At 40.7% G+C, this 12,788-nt stretch overlaps 1 protein-coding gene across 3 annotated transcripts in view; it reads right to left on the bottom strand.

The window, feature by feature from the left end:
• LOC119744375 (zinc finger protein castor homolog 1-like) overlaps positions 1-12,788 on the bottom strand; it is a 68,604-nt gene that overhangs the window by 10,127 nt on the left and 45,689 nt on the right. For 2 of the 3 annotated variants that reach the window (XM_038220274.1, XM_038220275.1), the window contains exons 5-11: positions 11,124-11,730; positions 10,436-10,526; positions 5,619-5,783; positions 3,783-4,073; positions 2,574-3,090; positions 1,474-1,672; positions 252-374 (exon numbers count right to left, since the gene is read on the bottom strand). In XM_038220274.1, the coding sequence (XP_038076202.1) occupies positions 252-374; positions 1,474-1,672; positions 2,574-3,090; positions 3,783-4,073; positions 5,619-5,783; positions 10,436-10,526; positions 11,124-11,730 (1,993 nt within the window). The remainder of the gene's footprint in view (positions 1-251; positions 375-1,473; positions 1,673-2,573; positions 3,091-3,782; positions 4,074-5,618; positions 5,784-10,435; positions 10,527-11,123; positions 11,731-12,788) is intronic. The other variant, XM_038220276.1, reaches the window with a different exon arrangement.

Raw genomic sequence — 12,788 nt, 5'->3', positions numbered from 1 at the left:
TATGCTATAGCAAACAACAGCTCAATACTACGCAAGAGCAATATACATCACATGGAAGTTTTCCTGGTAACCTGCTTTTATAAGCCAAACTTTTTTTTGTGCTAAGCAAATTGCTAAGCAAATTGCTAAGCAAATTGTTTTGCTTAGCAGAGGGTGAAATTGGCCCCAGCACTTTTTGAGCCCCTTTATGCACAGAGCAGACTGGCGCATGCTGGATTATCGTTCCTATTTGTTAGTCTCTAGTTTGTTACCTAGCATGCTTGTTAACGCCCTCTTTGGACTTGAAGACTGCACCGCAGTCCTCCACCTTGCAGTGGTAGTGGTCTTTGTAAAGCAGCTCACAGCGAGGTCGGCACGGGTCATTGGCCGTGAACCTGTACAGACCAAACCAAAGGCCGGGAGACGGGGGAAATTTCAGAGCAAATGCATTTTTTTTTTTTTTTTTGGAGGGACAATTTTTTTTCACAGCGATGGATGCAAACAGAAATTCTAATTTGAAAGAAAAACTGTAATGGTAGGTTTCGTGAAGTTCTAAATGAAGGATAAATCATAGAAATTAAAACACTGAGAAAACAATTCTGACTGTTTACTGTTGCACAAGTAGAGTGGAATTTCTCTGATTGGGACTCAATGGGGTACAAGTTTGGAAGAGCACATACGTGCATTTAATTCTCCAGGTAAGACTGAGCAAAATGAAGCGGTTCGTTGAAATTTCTGAATCATCTATGACCGATTCCTAGCCCACTATATGTATGTTAGAGCATTTGTGCACCATGCAGAAACAACTAAACAAATCATATGGTACTACTACAAGAATTACAAGAAATTGAACATAAAATGCACAAACAATGAGCCATGTGTAATCTTCAATGCGTGAACAATCAGGGCCTAATTTCATACCACTGCTTAACAGCAGATTTTTGGCTTACCGAGCCTCCATCTATTTCAAACACACCATAAGCAGTAAGCACAATTAAAGCTTGCTTAACCCAAGAGGACAAAGTTGCTTAAATCAGTGACGCAACAGTAGAAATCTCCATGTGTGCGCAACGATTCGCATGTCCAAGCCATGAAATAGTGCTTAAGCAGCAGTATGATTTTCTGCTATAGTAAGCACAACTTTTCTGCTAACTGTTAAGCAGCAATATGAAAATAGTTGTACTTGCCGATAAAGTGTCTATGAAAGCCAACACAGCAGCCTTGTTAGCCATCGCAAACAGCCACTGTATTAAACACCTCGAAGATTACATATGGCTCACGTGGTGGCGACTATCACCAACATAAAATTGAACCTGCATACTTTAACGATGTTTTGCATATTACAATGTGTTAGAGACCATTCTTACGGCATGCAAATGTGAAACACAAAATAAAACAAAAATGACAACACCAGTAAGCCAACTAGATATCAACTGGATGAGCTACATGAAGGATCGAGATACTCGCTAAGTTTCATTCCATCCTCCTCCTTACCTCTTGAGGTATTTCTGCCACGGTTCCTCTGGTTTCCCCTCCTTGACGCCTGGGCTACTGAAAGTGCTGCCAGCACTGCGGGACGGTGCCACGCCGCTCTGACTTGCCGCTGTAGCCAGGGCTATGCATGCTGCTGCTGCTGCAGCAGGAGGAGGAGCTGCTGAAGAGGACGCGGTTGTCTCTGTGCTTACTCCAGGACCTGTTTGTGTATGAATAGGGTTTTCATCAAACACCGTGTTGGGTCGAAAGAGGCAGTTTGGACGAAGTAGCTTGCCCAAGGACACAACGTATGACAAGCAGCTGGTTTCGAACCCCTGACCCTCCTGATCATGAGTCAAGAACCCAAACCACTAGGCACACTCCCCAAAAACGTTGGAGTACCGCAATGGGTACTGTTCACAGACCTGTACAGTTTCCCAAAGAGCCTAAGGCCCCCCCAAAAAAGTCTCCAGTTTCTGGTATGTGCGCGTGTCGCTGTAGCCATGCGCATCGGCAAAATTAAAAAGTTTTTTTTTAATGTAAGATGAAGTCTCAAAATCGCCAAACTCACTGGTTTGACTGGAATCCTGCTGCTGCACATTTTTAACATGTTTTTAGATGGGGTTACGATCAAGTATAAGCTTTATGTGGCCTCTCTGGGCTCCAATACATTTTGCACTAAATTTAGTCCGGCACCATTTGCAGTCATCAGCCGACATTTGAAGGAAAAAAAGGAAAAAAAGAAAAGAAAAAAAAAGCCATGGTAATATGCGCCATCTTGTTCACAGGGCATAAAAGAACACACCTTGCTAGATGCGAGCGCATATTAGAATAAACGCATGATGACTTTGAAAGTTTTCAATTGACGTGCGTACTCAGCAACGTGTGTTCTTTTTGCCCCGTGAAGAAGATAGCGCATATTACCGTGAAAGGGCTTATTATTCTGAAGACTTTTGAGATAAATATACAATGGCAACCACGTCAGTTATTAAAAAGATCTGTGAAAGCACGTCAGCTATTATGAATCATCTGTCTTACAAAATTACAAAAGGCGAGTATTTTGAGATGTAACGGCACAATCTCCGTAAGACTGGAAGAATTTTGAAAATGTTGACTTTTACCTAATTGCGGAGGAGAAATGTGAGAAGCAACAGGCAGATTGAGCGAGTCACTCAGTCCTTCCTCTGAAGACACCCCTCCTGATGTGATGCTAGTAAACGCCGACGGTAGCATGTCCGTTTCCGCTGTGGTGCTGGTTGCTTCATCGTCAGCGTGAGTGATCGGTGTGAGAGCCAGCTGAGAAGTCGACGGTACAAGAGTAGGAGACGAGAGGTAATCAAGAGGCTTGACCCGCTGCGGTAGCACGGACCCGTCCGCTTGGATCAGGACCGTCTCCGGAGCGTCTCGGAGACGCCTCATGGTGGACAGGCCCGGGGTGGGCTTAGGGCGGATCAGTCGGAGGGAGAACCCTCGCTGGTGGCGGGCTGCCTCGTACTCCAGGATGCGCTGGCGACGGTCGTGCTTGCGCTTGTGGGACTGCATCTGATTGGCCGCCGTGAAGACGAAGCCGCAGTTCTTGCGGATGCAGTGGAAGTGGTTGGTATTGTTGGAGTACTTGCACCAGTTGTACTTGCATTTCTAAGTTTTCGCAAACAAAGAAAATAACACCATGTTAACAAAAGAGGCTTGCCAAGACAAGCGTAACCCCAGGGTTCCAGTTTAGGACATTATTAATACTCAGTGACACAATTACTCAATCAGTAAGTTAGAGACTCAGTCAGGGGACAATAGCCTGCCCCTTCAGGACCAGCAAAAATTAACTTGCATGGTGTCTCTAGGAATTGGAAGCAGAATAACTAAGTTCTAGGTTTGAATCTAGACCTAAAAGGCAGTTTAAGTATCATGTTCGAAAGTTACTGTCAATGCGGGGTTTGGAATTTTAAGGCCGCGTTCGGACATTGTGTCTAGAGCTACATGTAGGTCTAGGTCTTTGTCGGTTGCAATTTTCTTGCAAATACCTGGGCACATGTTGACAATAGACATAGCTGTAGGTCTGGAAGCCTGCTTCAGACACGGCCTGAATGTCTTCTCCGGTTTTGGCTTCATCTCTGACTTCACGATCATTAAGCAACCAATAATGTCAAAACCAAATGGAAATAATATTCCCAACTTTGGCCTCATATATCATAAAATGTGATGTTTCCTAATTAGAACGCGGACTCATATTGAGCCAGAGTCCAACAAGTCAGGAGCCTAAAAGACAAAACCGTAGTTTCAATAACCTCCACAGATGCCAGGCTCATGGGAAGAAATGAAGATAAGAAACCCACCTCGTGTTTGCTGAATTTCTTGAATCCATCCTTGCGGTAGATGTCGTCCTTGATGTGGTAGGTCTTGTGCTTCTCGATGTCGCACTTGTTCTTGAAGACAAAGTCGCAGCCGGGCCGCCGGCAGTGGAAGTGGGTGGTCTTGTGGCCGTAGAAGGTGCAGTTGGGGACCCCGCAGTCCTCCGTGGCTCGGAAGCGCTGGAAGCCCTCGTTGATCAGCGACATGTTCTTCTTGTGGAAGTTCTCGTGGGTCAGGACGTCCGAGGTGCTGGTGTAGACTTTGTTGCAGCCAGTCTGATGGTAGTGGGGTAAAACATGAAGTCTTTCAGCCACAAGTCAAGTCCAAGCAATTAAAATGAACTGCGACAAACACAGTCCTTTGTCTTGAATGATTGATGATTGATGGAAGTTTGCGTCTGGGAGTTGTACATTTTTTAATAAATTGGGTTTTGCCCTTCAGCATGTTATAGGGACTGAATACTCAGTGCTAACTGAGAGCTTATGATTGTTATTGTTCACCCGCTGGAGCTTGTGACAATACTTGTGATTTCACTTTCATTGACATGTGATGGGATTATTATCCGGATTTTTTAAATTTCAGTTTGAATTCCACTATTTGGTTTGGATTTTGGAAAATGGATATTTGAAACCAACCGTAAAAAAATTAAGCCTGTTATATTGTTTCTGACACAGGCTAACAAAAAACAAAAATCTGGAACATCCCCCAATTTGCTCCATGGTCTCTGATTGTAACCACATTCACTCGCTAGTGGTCTTCTTTGTTCATGAATAGCCTGCCCATTCAACTAAGGAGAGAGTTCCCACCTATTTTTTTCGGGTCACCATTACAGCTCTGGAGGGCATTGCGTGTGGCATCTTAATCATCACTTTTGTTGGCATGACTGTGAGCTGAATGGGAACTTCCGGTGAAATCAGATAACCGTTATTCAGTTTGAAAAAATTAGGATAACCCGGTTTTGAAATCTCCGATTTTTCACACCACTAGATTTGACTTACGGTGGAATTGTGGAAGATGGAATTGTGGAAGGGAGTGTCAAGTTCACGTAGTGGGACTTATATTTAGTGCACCAGTTCCTTTCTGATTCTATGGATTCTGTCACACGTTTTTTGTGTGGACATCTTGAAAGCACGAAAAGCGAATGGCATTTCTTCACAAGTTTCTTCAGTTCCACGTGCAGCGCAAAAAAGATTTTTGTACAATGTCAAAGTTTCATTACAGGATGTTGTTTTAAGGAATAGATCAATATTTACTCCAGTCATTCCAGGAAGGAATGTGGGTCATATTCCTCAAATCCGTCAATATTTGATGGAGGAAATACTTTTCAAGATCAAATGTCCATCCCATCAGTCCAGAAACATTTGCTATGTGTGGGGCTAGGTAATTTCCCCTTTGTCCAAAAGGCAAATTTTCTATGAGAAAGTCTGTTTCCCTTTGGGATCATTTAAAAAGAGACCGAGGTTTGGGGGTTTGCACCCCCCCCCCTTCAGCCGCTGACTGATGTTATAATACGAGTAAATTTGCAGTAAAAAATAATAAATGGAATGCTGTAAAGTTCTTAACTTTATTCTCAAATTGCCTAAGAAGGCAGGAGACAGCATGTAGATTTTAAAATTGCCCATGGACTCCCCTAGCAGGGCATGCTTTCTGCACGCCTTCACTCTACCCCTCCTCCCTTTCATATCAACCCCCCGTTTCCAGAAAGCTACATGTACATGTACATCTGTCCCAGCAATTAACAGAAATCAATGCACAATTACTGATCTCGGCTACATTCTTCCGAATGTTCTTCTGAATTCTTTGTATGTGACAAGCTTTACCTGTAAGCAGTGGTAGTGAGTGTGCTTGAGGTTGATGGTGCATTCTGGGTAGTACGGACCGCAGTTGTCCGAGGGGCTGAAGCGCATGAAGCCGTGCTGGAGTGAGTTGTCACGTCGTTTGTGCCAGTTGTAATGGCGGACCACGTCCTCCTTACGTGTGAACCTCTGTGAACGCAAACGGACAACATTTTGAAAAACAAGGTGACTAGATACTCCAGTAGGTCAAATCGGACCTTTATGAGTCCTTCTGCCTTTAGAGCTGTAGTCACGTCCATCAAGAGTCTGCAAGTGATCATAAGTCATCACAAGTCATCACAAGTCATCAAAAGTCATCATAAGTAATCACAAGACATCATACATCATCCCAGTCATCATAAGTCATCACAAGACATCACAAGTCATCACAAGTCAAAAGTCAAGTGACAAACTATCTGGTTTGTTAGTGTGACGTCAGTTTAGTCTAAACCACGCCCACTGGCCATTAAGTACCCCATAGCATCGGAACCATTGGAACTGGAAGCTAACGCACCTCGAGCGTTTATCCAATGGGCGCTAGTAATCAGTGGTGCACGCATGTATAACATTTTTACTAACGAACCGGATGAAACTTTGACATAAGCGATTTTTTTTTCTTTTTTCCTGTCTACCCCCTTTACTTGGAACCTCATTTGTGACTTGCGAAAAATTACATTTGTGATGGACTTGACTTCTGTTTAATGTTGAGGTCACACATTCCAATATGCTGGTCTGAGAGTCTTTTGGATCCTTTCCGGTTTGATGTCAGTTTTAAATAAGAAAACAAAATCATGTATACCCTAAAGAAAATAAACTTCTTTCCTTTTCCTCACAATGATATTTTTTTTATAAGATGTGCAAATACAACTACATTATGACCTTGGGTTTTAGTCGGTGCCCCTTGGTGCTGTTCATGTAATTCCTTACAGTTTGTTGATGGGAACCATTCTGTTATGAGACTTGGACTGAAACCTGACTACAACATGAGCCCTGACTTGTAACGTGACTCACGTCACTTGAGATGGTTGAGACTCGACAGAAACCAAAGACATTGTCACAGTCGGTAAGAAAGCCTCTCGGAAAAAAAAGAAGTCTGCATGATAGCAAGAACCATAAAAATCATAACTCTAACCACATACAGCGTGTGTCAATAAAAACGCAGGATTAGAAACAAAAATATTAAGAATATAAACCACCCCTATTCATCATAATGTTAACCTTCTTTTCAAAGTACCTATCCTTCTCTTCACTATGCTTTTTATCCCATCTCATTTGGACAATCCTGTCCAGAGATAGAGTACATTGAAGAAGGGTTATAAATTCCAAGCTGGTCTGATTTGTGAAATCACACATACCTAATGAAAGGTTTGAATTCAGTACAGGTGAAAGTATTTGTGGATCACAAAGAAGGACATGTGTGGCAGGATTAGGCTTACATAATCCTTTAGTCCACAATCAATGTTATTAGTCAATAATTCATGATGCTTTGAAACAATGATAGTCCAGTTATTAAATTTAAGTGATACTTACATGTATCATCAGTTGTTTCAAAGAAAGTTTTGTTCTGGTTTAATTGTCTTCAATGCATACCTGCATTGTACATAACTGGTCGTTGTGTTAAGGTCATTGAATCAGACCAACCCGCTTCAGAAGGGCTTCACAAAACTTGTCATAACTTTTGAACCAAAAGTCCAATTTCCACCAAACAAAAATCTTGTCAAAGATGAAATTATGGACAATCAAATCCTTATCAAATTAGGCACACCAGTAGCATAATTTTCTCAGAAAAAAAATCGCTTTGAATCCTGCGTTTTTATTGACACACGCTGTACAACCCTTCAAAATCAACTGCATGTTTTGTTGGAATCTGTTGGAGTGAGTGCTGCACTAGAGTGAGGCATACCGGTACATGTACCACCATAATCAGAGTTCAACAGTTGGGGGTTGAGTTTACCATATGGTGTTGGATTTTGCAAGAGTGAGGAAGGTTCCTTGTAAATCACTCAAGGGGGTTAGGGTTAAGGTTATTTTGTTATGCCAGTCCATGGACGGTTTCTGTGAATTTGTGTGCTTGAAACTGTTGAAAACAAAATTGACAAATTTCTTTTTCTTGAATTCACATAATTGACTAAGGAAAACATTCCTCTTGACAAATAGCTACCAGTACATGTAGTGTCGTCAAATCAATTGAAAAAATTCACACTTGAAATCAGAACCACTTTCAACTGTTTTGGCAGGACAGGAGGCAATTCCAAATATGGGGAACATGAGGGGTTTTTGGAGATCACACATTTCCTACTTGGTTATCCGCTGCACTATCCGTGTAGCATTTCTAGATCCTGTTGGCAGGCGAGCATGTTTTGAATTTTAGCCGGAGTTTTGGGTTACATCTAAACAATGGAATCTGCTTCATTTCCTGAAGTCTGGGCTTGAACTTTAACCTTCCACAGCCCCCCCCCCCCAAAAAAAGGGCTGCCAAGATGTCAAATGCGAGGTTAGATTTACCATCTGCCTGTATTGCAAAATTCTTCTAAGATATCAGTTGCGTTTGTCAAATGAGACGTGAATTCACTTTCTTATCTCCTACTCCGGTTTTTTCCTCATATAGCAAGTCTTCTTAAAGCCTTGAAAAAAGTGCAGCAATCCATTTTTTCCCCTGTGTATCTAGCAAAGTTCAACTTTAAACGAAATTACAAGAACCTGCATTCTTAAACTGTCAATTCTGACAACTAGCCACAGGTAATGTCACAAATACGACCAAAACTGATTTCTCCCACGTTCTGCAAGCGAATCTTTAGAACATAGGTTTCAAATCTGAAATCATTCAAAATGAGATTTTAATCTTAAAAGTGAAAGTTCTTTTCAACTTTGCAAAACTTAAGACAAAGACAGTTCAAAGTACGGGTACGCCATATTTTCTAAACAAAACTAAAAAAGAGAAAGTTTTATTTGACGAAACTAGAAAAAAGAATTGTGTGTTTTGTTTTTTTTATCATCGAAACCGTGCCTACTGCCATTTACGATCAAAAACAGCTTTGTAGTCAGATTGGGTCAAGCAATTATTATCAAATCCACCCAGGCATACGAGACTTGAGTGACAAATTCCAACCCATAACGGCTCCTAATTCAAACAGGAATTTCACTAAATGGCAAAACAACGGCCGAACAAAAAACAGGAAAAAGACTTAATTTCCTAAGCTGTAGAATCACAGAAACCAGACTCTCGCTTTCAGTCCTGCTTGTTTTCTTGGTCATATACAATTTTGTTCCGAATCATGTGGGAAGTCGACAATTTCCCGTCATTGTGTGCCTGCTTCCTTTCTTTCAATTCTCCAACAAAGCAGCTCAAAAAATGAACTCCAGTTTCTAATCACATAATCATTCTTTTTTTTGTGGTGGAGTTGTAAAGTTATCAAAGCTTCTGCTTTAAACACTGAGAGGAAATGGTATTAAAGGAGTAATCACTACTGGAAGTGCCTCATGAAAGTAGACCTCTTTTTTTGTCTAATACCTTTTAAAAATGACCATTTGTTTACAATAAATTGGAGGAAGCTGATGCATTGAATGATTCATCTTGAATAGTTTCTTAAGTTTTTAAGGTACACGCACAAATTGTGAATTGTCTGGGTGAATGAGAAGAGGCTCACAAATGCTGAGAGTATGAAGCATCGCTGCTCAACTTTTCTTACAAATGTACAAAATATAAATGAAGAGCATTGTAAACTGGCACATTAACATGTTCTCACTTTAAGACTCAATATTCGATCCTGCTTGTCAAGTTCTTTAAAAAAGACACTTGAACTTCAGGGTACGTTTCTCATGATTTTTGTTGTTGCTGAATTCACCCTATTCCCAAATGTGTTGCTTTAAGTTCAACAAAATTTGGGTCTGAAGTTCCTCGAACACGGAAAATCTGACCAAGGAGATTTTGATCGATAAAGAGTTTTGGGGTTAAAGATGTTTTAATAAATCAAAAGGTCTGATGTTCAACAACATTACGATTATTATGTGTATGCTTTGAATTTGAACTGTCACCTCTCTGGTAAGTGTGTATAGAAGAATGCAAGAAATCAATGCTTTGAAGTGAACCAACTTTTTATTTTGAAATGATTCAAACACAAGTAAATGTGATAAACACATTTTTTTAAAACAGTATCCTGTCACAGAATATATGTACACGCATTATTCTATTTCCTGCAACTAGCTAAAAAATGACTCAAAACAACACCGCTCTTTTATCCAAATCGTAAAGTTGAAGACGAAAAAGTGAACAGAGAACCTTACGAAAACTGAAAGTTCCCCTCCAAGCGAAAGACAAATTTTCAAGCTTAGAATTACAAAACAGGGCTTTGTTTAACAAAAAATACCAAAGAAGTGCTGGATTGCAGTCACGGAACCCGGGAGAGAGAAGCAGATAACAGATAAGCCAGCACTCTGTGGCTGAGAGTGAGAGCAACTTGGGTATACAAAAATAGTTTGAAATGAGATATCTTGGAGCAGAATCGAGCTTTTTCTTTTGATTTCAAGCGGTCATATTTCACTCATAAGATTTGTGCTTTGGGTATGGCAGAATCGTGAGAACATTTTTTTTATTAAGGAGGCCTGTCTGTCAAACTTGCACTTTTTGTTCTTTGTTTTCAAGGCAAATCTTGCGAGGGGGAAAGTGAAAGACTTGGATGTTTTCTTTTAAAAAATATTCTAGGAACGCCTGAGCTACCCTGGGAAGTTTACCAAATTTGGTGTGAAAAAAGGAGCAAATTATTAAGAGAAAAAACAAAACTTTCACGGCCAGTTGTACTCACCGCAAAGTTGCAGCCTTCGTCGATGCAATGGTAGTGTTCCTTAAACTGGTAGACACAGTGCAGATGGCCACAATGTGCTGAGCCAGAGTATCTGTGATAGGAAGAAAAAAAATGATTTGTACTATGAGAAATTATTTAACGGGATTTAGCCATGGAAGTCCGCAGGAGAATAGCCACTGAACCCCTCAGAATGGCTAGCCCATTGAAAGGTTATGAAAATATTTCAAGTTCATATTAAAACTGCCTTCTTGGTTGTGCTTACTGATTGAGATTGCTGTGACAATACTATTTTTTATGCAGGACGGGGAACTAAAAATTAGCTTTTACTGGAATCAATTTAAGAGATATTTAGCTGCAGATTAAGTATAACAGATTGGAAATATACATGTACAACAAAATGTATTACGATTTAACCAAAAGCAAACAAGTTGTTTTAACTATTGTGTATTCCCCAAAATTGGACAGTGAACAGTGTCAATTGGACAATGTGTCTTAAAGTTGCTGAACCCTTAACACCTGCTAAAGTTTAATCAATTAGCATCTGTGCTAATTCCTTGATGAATCTATTAGCCATACAGTGCTGGGGTAGTTTGGGGCAGTACAGGGAGTAACAGGCAGGGTGGTTTGGGCAGAACAGGGACAAATGGGTTGTTTCCTTTGTAAAACATGTTATTCTTTTATGCGGTACCTTGTGATGTACTTGCTGAAGACGTTCATCTCTCCCGGTGTGATCTCATCTTTGACCATCTTGGCCAAGCCGTTGGAGATGTTCCTCTTGCTTGTCCCTTCCCCAAAGTCTTGCTGCTCCGGCTCCTCGGCAATCACAAGATTTCCCAGGTCCCCTGCCTGGCTGGTGTAGTCTAACAGCGCTGCGTGGCCATTGGTGGATTGTGAGGGGATGCCGTTTGAGGTCGTCTCCGAGCCGGAGGTTGAAGCCACATGATCTGGGAGGATGATCTCATAAGGATTGACATCTTCCCCGTTCCGGAGCTTGTTGAGATAGTAGTCGTACTTGGATGCGTATTTGGACGTCTTGATGTGGTTATTGACAACAGGGTTGAAGGCTTCTGATGGCATCTCGTCCGTAACCTCGCTGTGTTGTTCTTCGGACATTTGCGCGGCGTCGCCGCTGTGCTCGTGCTTCCGATGGATCTGGGTGCTGATGATGTCACGGATCTTCTGAGACGCGCTCTGCCTGCGACCTATGACCTTGTGGATGGCCTCGCCGGCTTTCAGCTTGCGGATGTAGCTGTCGTACTTGGAGATGCGGTGTGCCGAATAATCAATAGCCTGGCCTGTTGATAATAAGAACAATGAAACATGGGAGTCAACATATGTGTAAGATTCTGCTGTAACTAAATATCACCTTTATTACAAGTATATTTTTTGTTGATGTAAATTTGTTGTTAACTTGTAAATGTATGAATACTTGATGTATTAGTGTGTCATTCTATAAATTTGGGTCCACTATTTTTCCTGTCTCTGTTACATATGACATCTTTTACAATGACCTTTTATAAGACTTTATAATTCTAATGCACTCCTTACTGCAGTCGTACTCCAAGAATGATTATGAATAGCAAACTACATGAACATGTTAATAAAATCATTTGAAGTCACTCTTAATATTACTTGAATGGTAATTTACAAAGTACAAAGGTAACAGGGACAGGAAAAAATATGTTACACTTTGGACCCTCAATTTATAGAATGACCTATATAATTGAATCTATGAAGAAAAAAAATATCCACTTACATGTACAAATTGTACATCTGGTTAACGGTATTTCATGTATGTATCGGTAAGTGGATTCATATTATGTGTGACCACCTGCAATTACAATGTGCATACCAATACTGGAAAAACCCCGCCTTTCCCAAGCAAAATCCATGTGCAAAGGAAACCCCACAAAAAAGAAAACTTTGAAAACATTTTCCTGTTAGCCATACACAATTTTCTCTGTATACCCAGATACATGTACAGTACATGCAGATGAAACACATTGCAAACAAATAAACATGTGACTTTGAGATGATTATTTATAGAAAAAACATGTTTCATAACCAAGTTTCCATTAAAACCACAATCAAGGCTAAAAAAAGGGTGGTTTTTAGACCTGTAGCTAACACAGCACATACGATATGACAAGACTCCTCTTTAAACAATGCACGTATTCATGACTATTTTGGGGGATGAACTATTTGATATTTTCTAGGCTTTATGAAACTTCCCTTTTCCTGGCTTTGGGAAAGGTTAAGTGGTAAACAGCGCTAGCCAAAAAACAAGATAGGGTTCAGCAAGGTTTGATTTCTATTAATATAACATTTCTGATCCTGCTAGATTTATCTGGCA

Source organism: Patiria miniata, unplaced genomic scaffold (assembly GCF_015706575.1).
Source record: "Patiria miniata isolate m_02_andy unplaced genomic scaffold, ASM1570657v1 HiC_scaffold_7, whole genome shotgun sequence".
NCBI classification, from domain to species: Eukaryota; Metazoa; Echinodermata; class Asteroidea; order Valvatida; family Asterinidae; genus Patiria; species Patiria miniata.
This window is presented reverse-complemented; position numbering and strand designations above follow the sequence as displayed.